Genomic DNA, 21,907 nt, shown 5'->3' on the forward strand with positions numbered 1-21,907 from the left:
ATAGTGTTAAGAAAAAAAAATTAAATCCCAACCCCCCACTCAAAAATTTCTAGCTTTGCCACTGGGTTTTGTCGGTTTTTAATTTTCCGGATCGGTTTTTGCTCACCCTAATATAATATGCACATAAATCCGTATCGTTGTTCGTAACACATGTTTGGTACGTGGGTTTATGCACATTAGCACACGTGACAACGTCTTATTGGGTAGAGGACAAGTCGGGGCTATGGATTTTGGATATGGACACACCCTTCATGTGAGCAGCACGTGCTTGTCTGTTTTTTTTGGGTTTCAAAACTCCAACCTAAAACAAGGGGTTATCAAATTAATCTCATTAACTAAGACACATAAGTATACATTTTATTGGTTAATCAACCTTTTGTTGGGATTAAACTAATTCTTAATTAATTCATCATTAAAATGGATGTCACCGTCCTTTATCATATCATATGTTAGTTTAATGAATAGAACTACAATAGTACATCTTTCTCAAACCAATTCTATTCTATTTCCATACAATATACATTACCATTAGTGCATCCCAATCCTATATTATTTGTATAAATTATACATTTCTTATACATAATGAAAAATATAATTTTTTTATTGTTACCTATTTATGTCCGTGATTGTAAGAGATTTACGATTTTATAAGTAGATCTATATAGTGATACTTGATACCGTTTTTTACGAGTTATGGAGTACCGTCTTTGATAGTAGATATTTGAGTTACATATGAAATACCGTCTTTGATGGTACATGTTTGATACATCTAGTATACGAGTTCATCCACTCCAAATTCATTTTGAAATGAAATACTAATTATCATTTTGAACGTCCGATGGTTATAAATATTCTAGTCATTTTAACTATTAATGTATTGATTACAAATGATGACACGAGTTTCAAATTTATAAGTGCAACGAGTTACGAGTATCAGAACTTCATCAACTAGAATTCATTTACATCATAAGGAAGAACAAGTAAATCTAATTTTTAAGATAAAACATCCTAGCAGGTTCCTTGTCTATTTTTACGATAAAATATTGTGAGCTACCAGAACTCATACACCAAATATATCAGCGGTAAATTAAGAATTCCACATCGAGTCTTCAAGGCTTCAGCAATAATGTGCATTCAAATTATTACACATATGCTCTAACATCATTAATGACTTCTTTGATGGTGTAATTAACATGTTGTTTAACTCAACCACAATACTTCAGCTGTAATTAACATGTTGTTTCACTCTTTAGTTACCGATTTAATAACTATAACTAACTTCTGTGACTACGATTTATTTTCATATCATAAGGCAGAGCATGCAGATTTAAGAAACCTAAAAAAAATTAATATATGATAGATATATCTCCCATGTAATATTAAATCTGATGTCAGTAAGTACAAGTTGAGCAATAAACTGGCACAAAATCAGCCGTAACTAATCCTAAATCCACTAGAAGCTTACTTTGAATCTATTCCATAATCAGCATCCAATTTAACAAACATACAAGTACAACGAGAATCAGAACTTCGTCGGCTAGAATTCATTTCAACATCATAAGGAAGAGCAAGCAAATCTAAATTTATAGAACAAAATTCAATATAGAATTTATATACTCATATATTCACCATGTAATATCAAATCTCATTTTAGCACAAGTTAAGCTAAATAATGGCTCTAAATCATCAATAACTGATCGAAAATCCAATAATAGCTTATTTTAAACCTATTTCATGATTCGGTATCAGATCTGATAATAATTTAACGAAAATTATTTCTCATAGCATAAGGATGAACATACGGTTTGATTAATAGACTAAATTGGATAAACAAAACATATATTCAATATAATTATCACATCCTGTTTCATATCAAAAAAAAGTAAATCAAAATCATGCGTTTAAGCTTAATTTCAGTAGCGATAACTATGAGATGCTAGAAATAATTATAAACATGAATTCCGTAACATAAATCAAAAAATTATATCAAAAAAATTGTATCTATAGAAACAAAATCACATCGAGTAAATATATACGCATAATAGGAAGCATATTATTACCAGAAGAAGTGAATCCTGTTCGGTGACCTCCGTTTCCTTCAATTTCTGAGCGACCACCTGAAAATAGAGATTAAAAAACTATCAAATTGTAGATAATTGAGTTATATATAATATATACATATATATATATTTGTGTGTGTGTGAAATTATAAGTACGGATTTACCATTTTTTTTAGAATTTGAGTAGAGGGAATTTGAAAATTTTGGTGAGTGAGAGAGAGAGAAAAATGAATGAAATGGCGGGGTGAAGACGACGTTGGGGTATTTATAGTGTGATGGAATAGACTTAACCGTGGTTAAATGAAGGTTTAGTTGGGGTTAATGAAATCCATGCGGGAGATGTGGTTATTGAAACTTGAAAACGTTATGTAAATCTGAAATATGATTTGTTTTTTTTTCTTTTCGTTAAAAGTAATTTTGATAATTAATAAGTAATTGGAGAATAGTGTCAAAGATAAAAAGTTTGTATATAGAAAGCAGGGTGAGCAAAAACCGAACCGTCAAACTGAAAACCGAAAAAAACCGACAAAACCGACTCCAAAAAACCGAACCAAAGAAGAAACCGTGGGTTTTGGTTTTGATTTTTGCAAAAACCGATTTTTTTTCGGTTCGGCTCGGTTTTACTTTCAAAAACCGGTGAAAAAACCGAACCGACCCGAACTATGTATAAACCGAACCAAATCATGATATTTAACAACTAAAATTATATTTATACTTATATTTATCTTTCTTTAGTTCTATTTAAGTAATCTTATAAAAATAAACATATATTTTATTATAAGATGTAAATATCTGATTCTACTTCACAATTCACACTTCCACACACATCTCAAAATACATGATACATGATCTCATCCACCTACTACTTTTCTAACCCTAAATCAAGAACTCCAAAAGGTTAGTGTTTTGATTGCTTTCAATTCTTTAATCCATACGATGGTATCTTAACAATTTTTTATTGTAGTTTCTACTTGTAGTATCTTAACAATTCTAGTTTATCTTGTTAGATCTCATGTGAATATTGATGAGTTTTTTCTTTTAATTTATTTTCGTAATTTAGGCTTTCATTTTTTTAATATCTTGTGAATATAAAATATGATCTTTTTTAGTTCTTGTGGGGTTATGTGTTGTTGACTTGTTGCTTTATAGATTTTTTTTATTTGTTTGTTTATTAAATTCTTGTTCTTTATTGGTTTGGTTTTCTAGTAAATCAAGTAAATAGATACCTTTCCTTCTAGTAAATCAAGGAGCTAAGATAATAGTTTATTGTTTTTTTCTATATTCGTTTTTTTTATTTGTTTATAAACAGGGGACCATTTTGTCATGGAATAAATATCATTTATTTTTTAACTTTTTTTTATTCTTATATTTTATAGATGGAAGCAACAAGTAACCAAAATATTAACAAAGAGAAACTAGTGATTGATGTTGATAGTGAAGATAAAAATGCAAATGAAAGCCAAGATGTTGGGGAAAATAATGAAAATGAAGAGAAACCTGGTCGTAAGAAATCATGGGTGTGGAATCATTTTCCTAGTCCGGTAAAGGGGGAGACTAAAACAAAATGTCCTTACTGTAATATCATAATGGCGGGTGATACAAAAGTAAATGGAACAGGTTCATTGGCGAATCATTTGAAAAACGTATGCACAAGGTCACCCGTTTACAAAAAAACAGATTTGAAGAAACAATCTAAATTGAACTTAAGATCTACAGCTAAGGGTACCTCTTTGCTTAATCATTCATTTAGCCAAGAAAAATGCAGAATATGTGTAGCTCGTATGTGCATTAAAGATAATCGACCATTTAGTATTGTTGATGATGAGGGGTTTAGGGATCTACTTTCGGAATGTTGCCCTGAGTTCAAAATTCCATCAAGGTGGACAGTTGCTAAAGATTGTTTGTCGATATACAAAGAAGAGATGCAAAAGCTCAAGGAAGTTTTAAAAGATAAAACAGTATCTCTTACGACTGACACATGGACTTCGGTGCAAAATATAAATTATGCTTGTATTACTGTGCACTGGGTAGATGATAGTTGGGTTTTAAGAAAGAGAATTCTTAACTTTTGCCAAATACCAAATCATAAGGGTGAGACTATAGGAAAGGTGGTTTATAAGTGCTTACAAAAATAGGGTATCAAACCGGTTCTTACGGTAACAGTGGATAATGCTTCGTCAAATGATGGGGCGATTAGGTATTTAGCCACCATGCTTACTGGACCTCATGCTATCTTAGACTGTAAGTACTTGCATCTAAGATGTTGTGCACACGTAATCAATCTTGTTGTGCGAGATGGTCTACAAGAACAATTCACATCCATATCCAAGATTCGAAATGTCGTAAGGTATGTGAGGTCTTCTGGTTCAAGGTACGATAGCTTCAAGGAAAGTGTCGATAAAGTAGCAATTGACTGTGGAAATAAAACATGTCTTGATGTCGAAACAAGATGGAATTCCACATATTTGATGTTGGAAACTGCTGAAAAATTTGAGGCTGCGTTTGACAGGTACCTTATTAAATATATGTTATTTTTCACTTACGTACTTTATCATATTTATCTAGTACTAATATGTTGTATATATCTTATAATAGGATTCATTCGGTAGATTACAATTACAGATCTCACTTTCGTGGTATTGAAGAGGATGTTAGTGAGGATACTACCAGAAGTAAGAAAAGAAAAAAAAGTGAGAGTTGTTGGAGCTCCTCTGAAAGAGGATTGGGAAAATGCTCGGTGTTTTATCGAGTATTTAAAAAAAATTTATAATGTTACAAAGAGGGTTTCAGGGTCGAAATATGTGACATCAAATTTGTTTTTCACTGAGCTTTTCACAATGCATAAGGCCATTGCAAGAATGTGTTTAAGTGAGGATGGGAAAAAGAAAAATATGGCGTTGTCTATGAAGAAAAAGTTTGAGAAGTATTGGGATGATATTGATAATATCAACTTTCTGCTGCATGTTTCATTGGTTTTAGATCCACGAAATAAGAAACTATATCTTGGGTATTCTTTGGAAAAGATACACGGCAAGGATTCTCCCAAAGTTGCGGAGATTATGAAACAGACAACTGATACTTTAAATGCTTTGTTTGCTGAATATAAGGCGAGGGAGGATGGAATGATTGGTAAAAACATCAATGCATCTTCATCTTCTACCATTAATGTGTCTGAAAGTGGCTATGAAGATGAAGAGGCTGATTATGCACGGTATTTGGAAGAAAATGGACAAGGGGTTGGTAAAACCGAAGTGGAGATTTATTTAGAAGATGCAACAGAAAAAAGGGATGATAAACTTGATGTCTTGAATTGGTGGAAAGTGAATTCGGTCAAGTTTCCAATACTTTCATGAGTGGCCAAGCATGTACTGGCAATGCCAATCTCGACAGTTGCATCAGAGTCCGCATTTAGCACTGGTGGTAGGGTCATTGATAAATACAGGAGTTCTCTTACTCCGAAGACTGCTCAAGCCTTAATTTGTGCACAAGACTGAATAAGATCATCAGGGGCGATTTACAAGATGTACCTCTAAATGCTGAAGAACTACAAGATTTGGTGGAGAACTTGGAGAATCTGGAACTTCGTAAGAACTTCTATAATTTTATCATTTTAAGTATAATAATCTATTAATATTAAAATGACGCTCACTTTATATTGCTATCTTTTCGTGTTTATTATGTACTATATTTTCGTTTTTGTAGAAGAGTTTCCTACAACAGAAAAACACATCAATGACTTATTCATGGATGAAGAATAGGAGTAAGGTAAGCCTCGATAACTTATCTATTTATGTAGTTTAGTTGAATCTCTCATGACACTAGTTTGTTGATGGAGTTCCATGTATCTTGTTACATAGTATATGTTTTGATAACATGCATTAGTTGCCAATGGTTAAACCAGCTTCTCGATACTATAGTTAGGAATACTTTCATTTACGAGTTTGAGAAGTTTCTCATTATTCTTCCAATCTAAAGGGTATAAATCATTAGAATTTGTAGGTTCCTGGTCAAAAACTTACTTTGTGTGGCAAATGAAAGATGGTGCATGTTTATATATCAATTTTATTCTTTTAAATGCATTTGGAAATTTTGGTAGCTTGTTACCATTCTGTCCGTTTCTCTTCTCTTTCTTTAAAAAATCTTTTTCCTGACTTTGTTGTTTACAATGTATCTTTAATTTGTGTTTTTTCATCATGTAGACATGTAGGATCAAGATGATGGATCTGGATGTACATAGGCAGAAGCTGGCTTTGAATTGATATGAAAGCATTTTTTTTGATGTGTAAACAAGCATGCCTTTCATATTAATATCTTTTGGGTTGATCTTGATAAGAACAAATGTTTAAAGTTTAAAATCTTGATGTAGTTGATGTTTGTATCTTTTAAGTTTTAATGGTGGTTACTATCTATGTTTGTAGTTGATGTTTGAATCTCCTAAGTATTAATGGTGGTTAACTAGTTATCTATTTTTGTTTCCTTGTGCTGAATGTTGAATGTGTTTATAGAGAACCACAGGCTAAAATATTAAATGAGTTATTTATGCCTATGGGCCTTTTTAGTTTTATACCTGAAACTTTTAGCCCAAACCCAAAATGAAAAAAACCAACCCAAAACTGAAACCGACCCAACCCAAACCGAGAAACCGAAAAACCGAACCATTGAAAAACCGAACCAACTGGTTTCAAAATCTGAAAAACCGAATTATTCGGTTTGGGTTTCGGTTTTGAGTCAAAACCGACCCAATTTCACCCCTAATAGAAAGATAGATTTTCGCTGAAAACAATTTTCTGGATTTTGTTTAAGAGGAACTGGCACGTTACCAGCGCAATACGGAAACAGTGACGGTAACGGTGGTTTGGTGGCGGCGACGATTGGTAATGATGTCGCCGATTATTGATGCTAGTGGCAACGAAGAATGGTGTAGGTTGATGTAAAGGATATTGGAAATATTTTAGAACATTTAAAACTTGTGTAAATTAATTCATTAAAAATAAAATGATTATTTCGTATGTCCTAAAAATCTTAACATTTAACATGAGGTTAGAATCTTTATATTTAGATATAGATAAAATATTGTATAAAAAAATAAAAATACCAATTGTTCGAAATTATTTTTTTTTAACCGCGGATTGAATATCACAATGGAGAGTATAGACTATGTTCGAAATTATTGTTCGAAATTATTTATTAAGCTTTTTACATACGCAAAGAGGCCACAATCACATACAACGGTTTGCATTTGAAGTTTCGAATGGACTCAACAAGGATATATACAATACCTACTTTGCAACTCCGAAGTTTAAAAGCTCATCAATTTGCAAATTGCAATGGATCCTAAAAGAAAGTATTATTGAATTTCACTAAAGCATACATTCTTTAAAGACAAGATTAAAAATTCACTTATTTGGTTCTCATGGGGTCATGGCTGACTTTTAAAGAAGTATAACAAATTCAGAAATCCACTTAAATACATTGTATTCTGAGCCATTAACTCAACACATCCCAAACAAGACTAAAGCTACAAGTCATTCATTGACATGAGATGCAAAAGCTAAAACAAATAAAAGTTATTAAAGAAAAAAAAAAACAGGCATAACCCCTTTTAAATACTGAACTACACAACGACCCTCCATCATTATTAGTTGTTCTTACATTTGTTCAAGGTCTTCATAATGTTTGAAGCAGATCGATTCTTCTCGGTACTTGCTTGACCTTTCAAAGGATTTCTGCTACAGGACAAACTGCTGCCGCTATTTTCTGTTTGAGGTTATATTTTTTTGCAATTATCGGACGGACATCTTCCACTCCAATTAGGCTTTCTAAAAATGGCAATATGGAAAGCAGTTCTTGATCGGATCGGTCATCATACCAACTCTCGATTGGTATGCCATTGTCAACTTGGAATCCAAATGCCTGAAGCATTACAGTGTTAGAAGATGGTATTTAACAAGACATTGGACATTTGATTAACCATAAGAATCTTGTCTGTTTTTATTGAGGTGTGCTGTAGATTAGACCTGAACTAACTACCCTGGGCATAAAGTCCGTCCTAAGTATTCAGCTGATTTTATTATAGTTGGTTTTGTAATTTATGTGATTGTGTTCAAGGGCTAAAGACAAGGCTATTGTGTACATGTTAGGACTAGGTTTTTTGGCTCAATTTTGTGCATCTCTATTTTATAAATTCAGCATTACAGTCAGACATTTTACTTAACTATATGTGCAATTGGAATAAAAGGTGTAAACATAAGGTATCATACTCTAGAGAGCAGGACTCAGAGAAGATGACATAAATTATACCTGTGGAGAGTTATCAATCATCACAACACGTGCCAAATCACGGCCTAGAACTGATAGATCTTTGAGGTAATTCCCTTCTAAGAAAACACACGACTCACGATAAACACGATGCCTAAATACTTTTCTCTTTGGGTCCAGCACATTCAGAAGCTGTTCAGCATATATGCTTTGACTAGCAGTAAAAATAATAATCTCAAAAAGACCAGCCACCCTGTCCATAAACTCTTTGAGATAAGGACGACAACGAACATACACCTTGTGATCCTCGCGGTTAAAGTTGACAGTGAATGTAAAATCAGCATCATTACAATGTTCGAGTGTGGAGTGCACCAAAGTCTCTGCCAAATAACAGAAGCCAACTTAAATGAATTGTCTATACCAGTAATAAGCCAATAGATTGCTTAACAGACCAGACCCACTTAACCAGAGAGTAGTTATTCGGAAGACATAAATACTCTTTAGAAGTGGTAAAATGGGTGGGACCTGGGACAGATAACAGGTAAAAATGGATTTGAGTGTAAGGTAGGACTTTGTGCAGGTCAGGTCGGGCATAAACACTTTTTATCCATACAGTGTGATAATAAACTATTGTAAAATTATGAAATTTACTGCCTTTATTATTTAAAATAATCTATTTTCTTAAAAATGTAATAATATTTGATGCTTTCATAATACTCTTTGGGTAACTTTCAAGCCGTGTGACCCATTTCCTTTTAAGCCATTTCTTTCAACTTTTACGCTTTTGACCAATTAGAGATGAAACTGAATAACTCTGTCTGCAGTTAACATTTAATAAAAAATGCAGAGCTAGAAACAGGTGAAGAAAATAACTAACCATCCAAGTCTAAAACTAGAGTAGTTGGAGGACAACTCCGTGTCTGTTTGGGTAGTAGCACAGGCCTAAATGTTGGAACCACGGCCGCTAACTCTGGCAAATTCTTTATAAAGAAGTAAGGATCAAATTCATCATATTCTTCACATTCATCATCCTCCATTTGAACATCAGATGATGTATGATCATGATCATCTTCGTCGACACATTCCAACTTTGAGTCTTTCATGCATTGGTATATGGCTGAAACCTCACTTGAAAGATTGTAACCTACATCTACAACACAGCTAAGGATAGCAACATAGTACACAAGACAAGAAGTAATCCACACTTAATTTAATGGGTCAATGCAATTCTATTCATCAAGAGCAAACCTTCAAAACCATTATAAAATTTCATATCAAAAAGCTAAAACTAAACAGATTTCACTTTCATACAACACTGAACAGATAATCATCTTGCATGACACCTTTCCAGAAGACCAAATAGAATAGAGGTCAAAATTCTGACACATTTACACATGGATGGAATCAAGATGAGATTTATTTCCAACCAACAAAATAGCTACGTGGAAACTGAGAAAAAAAAATACATACATAATAATAATAATAATATAGTATCTTTTTTTTTTTTTTGAACGACATTCTATTCTACTTCTACTCCTAAATTACACGTATGCCTGGAAACCAGGACTCTCGAAAAACCCTTATTAATCCACCCTCACAAATGTGAGAAGTGAGACTCGAACCCAGGTGGATCCTCCCAAGGTCAAAGACCTTACCAATGGGCCACCAACCCCATTTGTAATTATAAATGACAGAATAACTAAATGTAAAGAACTTATTAAAAATCTTAGACAAAATTTGCACAGCTCAACATGACCCAACCTGTATTACCTAGACTCATCTTGACCAGTTACCTGACACACCCATTTGGCCACCCTTTATAAACCGATTTAAGACATTAACCAGCTAAAACCAAATCATTATTATCAAATAAATGATCCAATTGTTTACCTCCATCTGCAACTTCTCCTTCGGCAGATCTCGAAATATGAAAGGTGGGAGAAAAAATGGTTCCGTTCACGAATGGCTCAGTTACATTACATCCCTGCTGCATATATGAAAGCACTCGTTAAAATCCATGATTGAAACACCATTCCATGATATTGAGTCATTGACATTAATGTCTAATAATAATCACTCTTTCCATAAAGACTAAAAATTACAAATATATCGACATATAACAATACACTTATCAAACCACAAGAGCTTCAGTATTATACAGCTCTAGAGGACATAGGGTAGATTTTTTTTTTTATCAGAGTAATGTTTGGTAAACACTTAAAACTTTATAATTTGACGCATGACTTGATGCTGTGCTATTGTGCTATATGTCTAACGCTTTTTTATCATTTAAATATGTTACTAAAAACTAGTATATGTTTGTCAATTATCCTATGAAAATTAAAGAGATATTAGGTCAGAATAGATGGAAGCAACAAGTAACCAATGGCACTATCAAAATAGATTCACAGGTTTGGTAACAGGTCATACTAGGTCAGACCAACCCCCACACCTTTTTGTCCTTTATGGTTTTAGAAATTTAGAATGTGTTAAAATGGGTTAAAAAATCATAACAACTTACGTTCTTTTAATAAAGCAATATAAGACGTTTTATGCATTTGAACAAACTGCGGATGAAGTTTGAGTTCCAACCCATTCCATTATTACTTAAATATTTTAGGTTAACTTATTTGACCAGTTGAATATATGACAAAATACACTGCATTTGCATGTAAACAGGTTGAAACTGTTACCTCTAACATAACGACAATAATATATATCATATTTAATCAGAAGATAGAAAAATATATGATCACCTCAGATTCCACAGGCATGTTGCTGATAGCAATATAAGGATCATCCTCGGAACATATAGTGCCATTGGTATCACCATCTGATATTTCACTTCTAGCATTTAAATTTGTTGCATCAACATTCTCCTTGCTATTTCTTGTACGGCGTGCTGCTGATTACAATTGACATACACATAACATTCAAGCTTACAATCACCAAAGTGAAAGAAAAGTAATAATGCAGATATAAATATAATGCAAAAAAAATCAAACTCTAAATATATGACACCAACAAGCCTATGGATTAAGTACAAGCTTATATCAACGGACATTATTTGAAACAGTTCTACATGTTCAGACTGTTGAAGGCAGAATCTGAAGTAAGCATATATTTCTCCACAGCACATACATACCCAATTACCATTGTTGACAATTTAGTGCTTGTAACAATCAGAAATGAACAGCAAATCCAGTAGGGGAGAACAAACACATTGAGTAAGAATCAAGTTTAGGTGGCAAAAGCCCACTCAGTAGGGCCGGGTTGAACTGAAATTCCTTCCGAGTTTCCATACATCCAGAACTTCTATAATTATAATTATTGTTATATATGATCACAAAACTTTTGTCAAACAATTAATCAGAGAAGTTGTAGATAAAAATATATTTTAGGTGACTTTCAAGCCATTTGATATGTTCCCTATTTGACTATACTTTTTGATGTGATCAGTTCCGTCAGAGATAAACCATAACCCAAATCAGCCCGTACAAAAGTTAACAGGCTGAAATTTCCACCTTTAAAATCAAGGTTAGTCGGTTGTCTGTGCATGATAATGTAAGACCATTTGTTTATATAACCAAAGTAACCAACTTACCAGGGTTTTGTTTTCTAGCGGAAGACGTAATCATCTGCGATGCTTTGATTTCTTGGTTATTATCATCTTCAGGAACCTGCTTCTTAGTTTTTGAAACTTTAGGATTCCCTGGAGCTTTAGAAGAATTTCTTCCCATAGCTACTTTCTTTGTTTGCATCTCACACTTAGATAGGATCCAGATCTAAATGCTTATCTTCAAGAGTTTGGGAAATATGTTTATAAGTTGTGATCTCTGCAGACTATCTGAACATCAGAAAGTTGCCTACATGAAGTTTCAAATTTAATTAGTTGTACATGATGTACTGATAACCTATTATCTTGTAAAATTGAAGGTAAAAACACAAAAAAAGAGTGTTCTAAAATTCTGATCTAGAATGGGAGGATATTATAACCTATTATTCAGTAAAACTACAGCATAACTCGTTATGGAAAGATGAAACGTAAATAATATGATCAGTAATCATGATTGGCTGCCATGAATAAGCTGAACATTCGCGTTATACATCAGAACCACTATGGATAGTTACAAAGAACACAAAGTACCTCTAAATATATACGCACATTCATATCGCTATTATAAATTGCAGTCATCATTCATTTTAATTTAAGGGCATTTGCAACACCATACTTAAAATCTACTTAAAGCACGCCTCTTTATACAGATTGGATAAAAGCATGGTAAATCTTGGGCCACCTAAACATGACATGGTTGTAGACGCTTTTTTCCACATAATAATATATATATATAGTTCCATCACAAACTCCAAACTACCCGCATGGACGCAAAACTAACAAATGGTTGAAGCAAATTAAATATGGGATCGGGCATGTTCAAATATTTTCATGCCTGATATCTGAAAGCAGATATACCACCAGAATAAGAGCTTTTCATGAAGCAAAGTACATAATATACTCGAAAAGTCGAAGCCTCTATTCACATATTTAAGTTTCACTGGTCTACCCAATTTCTGGTTTCAATCACTCACGTGGTAACAAGTAAAAGAAACTTCAAACTTAACCACTCAATCGATTTCTATGCAACCTATATTCACTACATTCAACTAAACTTAGTTCTATATTCAACCCGTTAGACGAATCCTGAATCATTATTTGCAAAACTAAAAAAAATCCAACCTTTTTTGCTTCTGCTGGTCCTTAGCTTCAAACCATGTATAAAAAATCCAAAATATATACATACACAAGTTATACAATCACCTTCTTTTTCTATAGTTTAAGAATACTATAACAACATTACCCAATCCCGCAAAAAGGCGGGATCTTGCAGTTCAAGAATCTTTGCCTAAAGTGCCTCAATTTATGAAAAAAAAAATGTAATTAAAAATTAAAATTTTAGGCCCATTAATTTCAGATACCCTAAAATTTACAATCAATAAAGAAATGTTCAAATTAATAAATCAAGAATATTTATAAACCTAGAAGCAGATAAATTTGCAAAATATTTAACATAAAAACTACAAACAACAAGCAAACCCTAAAAAACCCTAATTTCCAATAAATAATAAAAATCAGCTCAAACAAAAATGCAAAACATATATAGATACAAATATAATAAATTTGAGTTATATGTATATATATATATAATGTAGAATAAGCTACCTGTATTTCAATTTGATGAATCTTGAAGCTCAGTTACAAACTCCAGACACACACACACAGTAAATGTGTGAAGAAGAAAAGGGGGAATTTAAAACAACGGTCAAAAAAGAAACTATAGATACAAAATATAGATACAGTCTAGCTGAAATATATGTATTTTGAAATTAATTATTACTACTGAAAAATTAGAAATTTTCCCTCCAAGGAATAAAGAGAGGGAAAACTAAAAAATAAGAAAGATATCAGCGAAAATTTTGCTGTCTGATTAATATGATTTCTATTTTATATACGGGATATTTTTTTTATATTTATATTGTTTTGAATTAATTAATAATGGAATTAAATACATGAAATTAATAAGTGCAGCTCGCTCAAGTGTGGGTTAGGACTATTCGCGCGTGTATTTCACGGTGGATGGGTAAGAAAGGAATGATGGGGAGTGAAAGCGCGTGATAGAATGGGGAGTGGTTGAACATGTGATGCGGATTTTTAGGGAAATTAATTTTATTTTTGCTATTTTTGAGTTATTTTATTTCTTTAGTTTTTCTTTCCTGAATTTTTGTAGAGGGGTCTATTTTTGTGTAATTTGCATTGATAGTCCCTATAAATATAATAATTATCTCTGAAATGTGTTATGTATGTCTGTGACACATGTACGAAAATGTTCAGGTGATATATAATCATGTATGTAGTGTGTGTACTTTTTGAGTTTTTTCCAACGAAATATTATTGCTTTTGTACTCCTCTAGTAGTATGTCGTATCACAAGTTCACAGTAAATCTTTAAAAATAACTACGAGTACTACTTTATTATATTTATGCATTTTGATACGAAATAAAGCATCTTATGTATACAATAACTTTTTAAACATAAGCGTTGTTGATGTAGAGTGAATATCTCTGCCCAAGGACTACGAGTTTTCATGGAGTCGGGGCACCATCATGCAATGGCAACATTATCAATCGATATTTCAACTAACAAGCTAGATGCACTATTGCACTTCAACTATGGCAAGAGCCGTGAACCGTTGCTTGTGTACGTCTAGCTATGTCAACTTGGGACGAGCCCTTGGCCTTGAATGGCTGAAGTTACTTTGTCTTCCATTCACCTTCAAACAATGCACTTTTATATTAGAAGTTTTACACTTTTACTAAATCGTCAAGCAGCGAAGGGATTGACTTTCTGTTTTTCTATATAAGATACATTTTCCAAAATAAATATGATTGTTGGACGTAGTCATGTAGGCATCCAGGTCAAGAAAATTAGAAGACAAGAGTGTAGTGTCAAATTTTGACAAATTGGCCAATAAAAACTTGTAACGTGTCAAGTTGTATAAAAAACGCCATAAAATAGAGGATAATACAAATAAGTGTCAAAAAAAAGCCAAAATTAATAGGAGTAACTTTATTAACACAAGGTCATAAATCAATGGATCTCACATCCCAACGTTTCAATCAATCGGCTCCATTAGGCCGATTTTGCATGCCGATGTTCCTTTCCAATTTTTGCCAAAGAGTTAGGGAACCAAATTGTACCGATCTAATTTGTCGACTACACTCTTACCCCTAATAACATTGTTTCGGTTTGCAAACAAACCGTAAGACAAAAGGAAACCTGTTTCATGTTAATTTGTCAAAGTTTAACCAAATAAACACGAACATTAAATGAATAGATTCTTGTTTGATGAGAATAAAGGTTTTCATGTTTGTCCATCAGAAAGGTAAGAAAATACCAACGAACAAAACATGATCAAATTTACATGAACATACAAGGGGTGAGTTATTTTAAGGACTCTTTATTTTAGTGACCATTTGGGACTCGTGTTTTTTGTAACTTACACACCACCATCATCATCTACTACGATATACAAGACTTTTTTATAAAAACACTAAGACTTTCCGGCGACGGGCCCACCGGAAAATCATGTGTAAGTTAACTTACACATGATTTTCCGGCGGGCCCGTCGCCGGAAAATCATGGTGGTAGTCGGAGATGATCATGGTGGTGGTCGGAGATGATAATGGTGGTATGTAAGTTATAAAAAACACGAGTCTCAAATGGTCCCTAAAATAAGGAGTCCCTAAAATAACTTTTCCCTGAACATACAATGCGTATAGTAAAATATACATAATATTCATTTATATTTGCTTAATTGAAAGAATTTGATATCCCACTGAACGATTCATGGTCTGTTTATCAAACACTTTGTACATGCGTTAATGTGTAATTGTTTTTCTGGTTTTCTTCTTATACGATTTTGTAGTTTGTACATAGGTTAACGTATTGTATGAAATGGCACTATGTCGCTACTAGATGCATCGGTGATTTAATTACCTTTTACGGGATGGAAACAAAATCAAATTTAGACTAAAAATCAAATAAAATTGCTGAAGAAAAAACAGGTCTTTGAGGAATAGATCAAACTTTGTTGTATAAATCAACTTGCAGGTTGCAACTACAACGAAAAACTCAAGCAACATACGCTCATTGACACGTGTAACTCAAATTTAGCCCACAAAATAAAACTAAAATAAAATATATAAAGATACTCGTAAAATATTGGGAGGAAGAGAGCCTTGAACTGCAATTGATGCATTTTGTTAGATTGCAGTTTCTAAATATCGGTTTAAATGAATGTTCTTGTGAAGGCTAAGATTGGTTCCTATTATCTTTATGACTTGATAAACAGAATTGCTACAAGGAATCAATGCATTATGCATATATGTGGACTACCCTATATGTCGGAAGCATTTAAATGGGTTGTTGATTTACAATGGTTATAGTTAATAAAGAAGACGAAAAGATGGCATATCTTCGATCCTTAGAACATCATCCAGAAGAAGCTCTTCCTTAAGTTGTGCTCGAGTAGATTCCAGTACATCCTGTATCACAATTAATTTTGAACTGTTAGCTCATCTACGATTGTCAACAGATCACTTGCAAAGTAGCGAATTATAAAGTTTGTGCCATTTCTTTCTTTACATGTGATTGTTACAAAACTCTACAAGCATTATTAAGTTGGAAACTGGTGATGTCAACTATATATACAAAAATTTGTATTTGGTAACCCAAAAGTGGAAAATTATAGGTTTGATCTTAAAAGTCAAACTGTAACCATTTTGTCATTAGGAGACTACTTTTTTACAGATACAGTTATAAAAGAATACGCAATCTGGACAAAATAACAGCTTATAAGACGAGGTTTGTGTAGACTTACATTAAACTCCATGTAGCTTGCGTTCTTCTCACCCCATATCTTATCCATAATGATAAATGCGACACAATAAAGTAGGTCAAAGGCCCACTCGTTTTCTGAAACAGTACAAAGTCAAGTTTTAGTTCATAAGAAGTGGAAAACTTAGGCTTTGTATTATTCATTTTCTTAATCCTCAATCACCATTCACAAATTGTGTAAGTCTTAGTTTCATGATGTGTTCATCATCATGTTGGGCACAGGTCATGCTTTTGTGATAATGAAAGGATTTACAGTACATCATCATGCGTTTTCTATATCTTAAGAAACACAATTATTCCACACAAAACCACAAATATTTGGGAGTTGCTCATCATCATGCTTTTGAGGGCGCTAAGTTGAACCGTTTACTATTGAATGATTGATTTGGGTTATGGTTTATAAGTAACGGGCTAAATCGATATCTTTAGCTAAAATGGAATATCTTCAGCCTATTTGACCCATTTTAACAGTTCCCTTTTTGTTTAGTTAAAAAATGGACGAAAAGGTGTGTAGTGCAATGTGTGGTGCAACCTGACTTGCCCCGCCTCTCAAGTAAAAACACATTTCAAACTGACCCCATTTGAACCGTTACTCCATCCACCCAACTTGCTGCGTTGCCACCTCTAATGTGGTCTTATCATGACAATGCAGACAAGCAAACTTTAACATTTCACTTCATCTCAGTCATATGATGCGAGGAGAAATGCATGTAATTCTGAACCATATGTAATTATACCAGACCTGATAACATATGTATGAAAACCGCACTCACAAGTGTCCTTGGCTTAGCTGAAATATGAACACAATTTGGTCAGCAAATGTTTTCAAGATGTTCAGATGTATTAAATTTTCATACAAGAAAGCGAGAAACAAGACAGGAAGAACGCACACATAAAAATGTGCTTCTAGAAATCAAATATTGCTAAATCTAAACAAACTAAGGGGTTTAACTTACTAGCATCTAAATCTAGCATTTTAATAAGCATAAACGTTATATTTACACCAGCTACAGCAAATGGATATTCCCACGCAGCTCCCATGGACCCTTGTTTTTGTATTAGACACTGGAAAGATAACTGCAGTTCAGAGTCATAGTATCATTAACATCCCGACAAATGAAGTGCCAGAAAGAATGTAAAAGAGAAACAATCTCATTATATGAACTACCTATCATATTATAAGCTACTTGCCGAAGTTCATCTATTACAATTAGAAGAGGCAACTTAGGCCGATTTACTTATAGTTGGTTGAAATCGAGTTATCTTTTATCTCCTAACGGGCCAAAGGGGTCAAATAATATAAAACAATAGCTTGAAAGGAAAAGGGTTAAAAGTCAACCGAAGTGTATTTTAAGGGAATAAAAAATCTCCTCAGTCACTGTTCTTAATAAAAGAGATTCTTACTGGAATAATAACTATGTACAAGAAATAAAGTGAATCAGGTCAACCCAGTGTGACAAGACCTCTTCATAACCATAGCAAGAAGTCTTGACCCATTACCCAACCTGCCCACTTTGCAACCTCCACAGAAGACAAGACTTTTGGGTTTATGTAGCCAGGATCAGAAATCTTACAGAGAATGTTTTGGCAAAAAAAAGCAAGTTCTCTAAAGAGATGAATCCAGCTCCCCTGATTACCAACAAAGTTAGAAAACAAAGAGGAGTTCCACAAGTAAAATATATTTTCAGATGCACGATAAAGTATCAACCTAAAATCTGTTGATGGATCTTTTCCCTGCCATCCCATTTTTTTCCATTGATCGGATATCAAGTCATCTAGCTCTTCATTAGGGAATGTCGATGACCACAAAACCCTCAAAGCCTCCTGCCATCTTATAGTAATCTAACTAGTAACTTGAACATATAGTTTCTCATTATAAAGCCATAAAATTGTATAAAAATTACCTGATGTTCAAGCCGGGTAGAATCAAAATAAACTTTTGTTCGGTTTTTCAGCCTTCTCAGTCTCTCCTCCTGCAAAATTAAGCATGTGTATCACAGGTAGTCTTGAGAAAACAATTGGCTTTTTACATGCACAACATGACTACATCATTAGTTTTAAAATACAAATTTGATGGTAAGTACCAGTGGCCATTTCAACCCATTTACTAATAAAATTTGAACGATATAAAAGATTTAACATCACTAACTGGTCAGACGAAGAAAACAAAAAGACTGCTACAAAATAAACAAGTCAAAGAACTTGCTATAAATGTCTTTTTAATCTAGAGAACTCTTAAGACATTATATTCAAATAATAGGACCATTTACGAGATGATTTAATGTTGTAGTCATAGTATCTTCTAATCACTCGTAAAAGAGTAATATCTTGCAAACAAGTATTTCAGGTTGACACGACCAATCTCGACGTATATTAATTACCTGTATTCCCACCCCAATTAGTTTGCGACCTTTAGTAAAGACAAAATGACCAGGGGATAACCCAAGACTGTATGATTGAGATTTAGAGCGCCGCAGCATAAATGGGAAGCAAACACGAGGAGCATGGGTGCTTTTACTCATTTCACTTTGCTATTTGGTGTGCCTTAATAATCTGTAAACTTGCCTGAAGAGGAGTCACATTCATGCAAATCCGTGCATGACTTCCCTTCTTCTTATAAAAACATACACAAGGTAGACCTTTCTTGATCCACGTCGGAGCACCACAAGTTACAGGATCTACATTAAACTAGTCAGACTATCATTTATACCCACAGAAAGAATTATAAGAATATACACGGTCTGACATTTAGGCAAGGTAAGTGACAAAGGGGCGTACTACTTCAATCATCATCATACACTATATATGCCGTAAAGATGCAAATTTCAATATTATTTCATGCAAGAAAAGATAGGATTGCAAACTTGGTTATAAGAAGTTTACAGTTGCGGCAGTTAAAGAGAAGCTGACTAACTATAATTGAGATGGTTTAGCATCTTCAACGTGGACCTTCAATTGCACCTATTAGAAGTCGGCGTTATCAGTAGATCCACGCTTTTCAACAAGGGTACACACTATACCATAACAAAAAAACAAAAAGAAAAACTTCAGGGATGCACTACAATAACATTCTTTATTCTTTTATTGCATGAATATCTTTCAAAGAAAAATTCAACGTAACTATGTAAGCAAGTCTATGAATGTCCGCCTATGGTAACCCTTTACCCAAAAGTCCACCTATGGCATCAAATTGTCAATAGAGTAAAGATCAACCATAACTAAGATTGGGGAACGTAATGCACATACATTGAGACATTAAAATACATTTTTATGTTAGCAGCCCTAAGGGTTTCACCTACTTAAGTTTGTTGCAGGATTGTGCTTTTGGTTTTAACAAACTCCTGACTAATTTAAAATGAAGGATCTTTAGTTGATATCATATGTTATTGCTTGAGTTCATGAAGTTAAGGGGGTGTTTGGATTTGCATTTTAAACAGAACATCTCCAAAAAGTGTAGATTGGCGTGGACACCTTAACCTCATGTGCCTTTGGCTCCAACTAGAAGCCCCAATCAAGGTTCAGTTATGGGTATCAAATGGGCACTTGGGCCAACTCATGGGAACTGACCAGGTCAACTGAGCTTTTGTGCGCGCGCGGTATGGGAGGCACTTGAATTGTACAATTATTTTGTTTGCGAAACACAAATAATCAGAAGAAAAAAAAAAAGTGTTTGGTGATTATCTGCATTTTCAACGTGGTTTTGCAAAAGCAAGTTGTTGCGTGCTTTTTCAAAACACGGTTTTGTAAACCCAAAATTAAATATGAAAATGCAATTCCAAACATCTCCTAAGTTTTAAGTGGGTGTTTGACATTACTTATTTAAGTGTTTAACTGCTAGCAGAAACCTATATGAAACCACTTAATTTAGAGTAAATAAGCATCTTACTACTTGCTTACATGCTTATTTTCTAACCAATTAAGCTATTCGATCCCAAAGTCTGAGTCAGACCGAATAACTTCATATTTCTGACTTAAAACTATGGTAAATGATATTACTAATTAATAATATTATATAAACTTATTGACACAAAATATTCCAATGCAAACAATGAAAGCAAAAACAAAACAAAAAAAAAAAACTAACCTGTTAACATAAGTTATGCGAAAAGTATGCAATCAAATTATATACTAGCATACATAATCCTTAACGTGTCCTAATTAATACATATATATACATATTAATTACAGAGTTATATCTAAAAAATGATTGAAGAAATCCAAGAATGACATGTACCGGAAGAAGGGGAGGAAGAGATAGAAGGGATAGCAATGCAGCTCCTTCCTCCTTCAGATCTTCTGTTCATTTCCTTCTTCCCCCCTCTTCCCAAACTTTTTTTATATTTTTATTTTTGTATGATTTTATTGATTGATTGATTGATTTTATTTAGTTTGAGATTCTGCTAACAAATCATCATCCATTACGAAGGTTTCTTTTTGTTTCGTGGTTGTTCGCAAATTTAGCATGATATGATTGATATCATTTGGTTTTCCTGTCTTACATATTTTACCCCTGGAAGTTGTATATGTTGACAAAGTTACTCCTTAATATTTTCATATTTAAATCACAAGATATCTCGGTTAAACCACTACACATACATCTAAAAATCTGATACTTGTTCTCTCAATATAACCTGATTGAAGGGATAAGGGTGGCCAATTTCATTCGTGCATTTGTGGTAGGTCATAAGACATATAACTATCATATGTAGTTTTATATACATTAACATTGTTTTATTTACATTGAAAATGAAAACTATTGAAAGTTATGTATTTTTTCATATACTATATTCTGCTAAATTATAAAAATACGGCACATGTGACATGTTAACCGCATAGGTTATACATAAATCATACATTTGCTTACTAGTATTAGTATTTGGCCAGCACCAACATGCCCGTCAGCGACGGAGCTGTGTAGGGGGTAAGGGTGCACCCCCACTGAATGAGCAGCCAGTGTATATATAAGGTATCTGTATATGTATGTATAGATTTGCAGAGAAATAAAACTTAAAGTTATGTAATGTATAAGGAAATATGGAGTAGCTTTCCTCCTGCAATCTGAAATAAGTTGAAAGTGATTGTACATGTTTTAGGCCACCAGTTTTTTACTCTCATATTTTTACTTGTGATGTCT

At 33.3% G+C, this 21,907-nt stretch overlaps 2 protein-coding genes and 1 long non-coding RNA gene across 9 annotated transcripts; all 3 read right to left on the bottom strand.

The window, feature by feature from the left end:
• Positions 1-1,023: 1,023 nt before the first annotated feature.
• LOC122597556 lies at positions 1,024-2,244 on the bottom strand. Its single transcript, XR_006323441.1, has 3 exons — positions 2,225-2,244; positions 2,061-2,117; positions 1,024-1,223 (listed from the first exon to the last, which is right to left on the bottom strand). It is a non-coding gene; the product is annotated as an uncharacterized LOC122597556 (long non-coding RNA).
• Positions 2,245-7,486: 5,242 nt separating this feature from the next.
• On the bottom strand, positions 7,487-13,719 carry LOC122607289 (CTD small phosphatase-like protein 2). 4 transcript variants are annotated; one of them, XM_043780248.1, is made up of 7 exons: positions 13,540-13,719; positions 11,923-12,184; positions 11,075-11,223; positions 10,209-10,302; positions 9,196-9,468; positions 8,361-8,698; positions 7,487-7,973 (listed from the first exon to the last, which is right to left on the bottom strand). In XM_043780248.1, the coding sequence occupies exons 2-7, from the start codon at positions 12,077-12,079 to the stop codon at positions 7,776-7,778; spliced, it is 1,209 nt and encodes a 402-aa protein (XP_043636183.1). In that variant the 5' UTR covers positions 12,080-12,184; positions 13,540-13,719; the 3' UTR covers positions 7,487-7,775. The 4 variants fall into 4 exon arrangements, with proteins under 4 accessions (XP_043636183.1, XP_043636192.1, XP_043636167.1 ...); XM_043780257.1 differs by having other exon boundaries at positions 9,196-9,462; positions 10,209-10,305; XM_043780232.1 differs by having other exon boundaries at positions 10,209-10,305.
• Positions 13,720-16,115: 2,396 nt separating this feature from the next.
• LOC122583602 (ELMO domain-containing protein A) lies at positions 16,116-21,216 on the bottom strand. 4 transcript variants are annotated; one of them, XM_043756008.1, is made up of 10 exons: positions 21,008-21,097; positions 19,688-19,787; positions 19,339-19,451; positions 18,678-18,746; positions 18,482-18,597; positions 18,348-18,402; positions 17,730-17,850; positions 17,516-17,563; positions 16,757-16,851; positions 16,116-16,421 (listed from the first exon to the last, which is right to left on the bottom strand). In XM_043756008.1, exons 2-10 carry the CDS (start codon positions 19,707-19,709, stop codon positions 16,323-16,325), a joined length of 738 nt encoding a protein of 245 aa, XP_043611943.1. In that variant the 5' UTR covers positions 19,710-19,787; positions 21,008-21,097; the 3' UTR covers positions 16,116-16,322. The 4 variants fall into 4 exon arrangements, with proteins under 4 accessions (XP_043611943.1, XP_043611932.1, XP_043611925.1 ...); XM_043755997.1 differs by having other exon boundaries at positions 19,155-19,451; positions 19,657-19,787; XM_043755990.1 differs by lacking the exon at positions 19,688-19,787 and having other exon boundaries at positions 21,008-21,216.
• Between the last annotated feature and the right edge of the window lie 691 nt (positions 21,217-21,907).

This window comes from Erigeron canadensis, chromosome 1 (assembly GCF_010389155.1).
Source record: "Erigeron canadensis isolate Cc75 chromosome 1, C_canadensis_v1, whole genome shotgun sequence".
Classification (NCBI taxonomy): domain Eukaryota; kingdom Viridiplantae; phylum Streptophyta; class Magnoliopsida; order Asterales; family Asteraceae; genus Erigeron; species Erigeron canadensis.

Bases quoted from the DNA above. Each gene is read 5' to 3' on its own strand.
- LOC122607289 (XM_043780232.1), bottom strand. From the start codon at position 12,079: ATGCAAACAAAGAAAGTAGCTATGGGAAGAAATTCTTCTAAAGCTCCA. The intron at 9,469-10,208 runs GTAAACAATTGG...GCTGTGTTGTAG, and splicing joins AGGAGAAGTTGCAGATGGAG to ATGTAGGTTACAATCTTTCA. The intron at 7,974-8,360 runs GTATAATTTATG...GTAATGCTTCAG, and splicing joins TGATTGATAACTCTCCACAG to GCATTTGGATTCCAAGTTGA.
- LOC122583602 (XM_043755990.1), bottom strand. From the start codon at position 21,077: ATGAACAGAAGATCTGAAGGAGGAAGGAGCTGCATTGCTATCCCTTCT. The intron at 18,403-18,481 runs GTTGATACTTTA...GTTGGTAATCAG, and splicing joins GATCCATCAACAGATTTTAG to GGGAGCTGGATTCATCTCTT. The intron at 16,422-16,756 runs GTAAGTCTACAC...ATTGTGATACAG, and splicing joins CAAGCTACATGGAGTTTAAT to GATGTACTGGAATCTACTCG.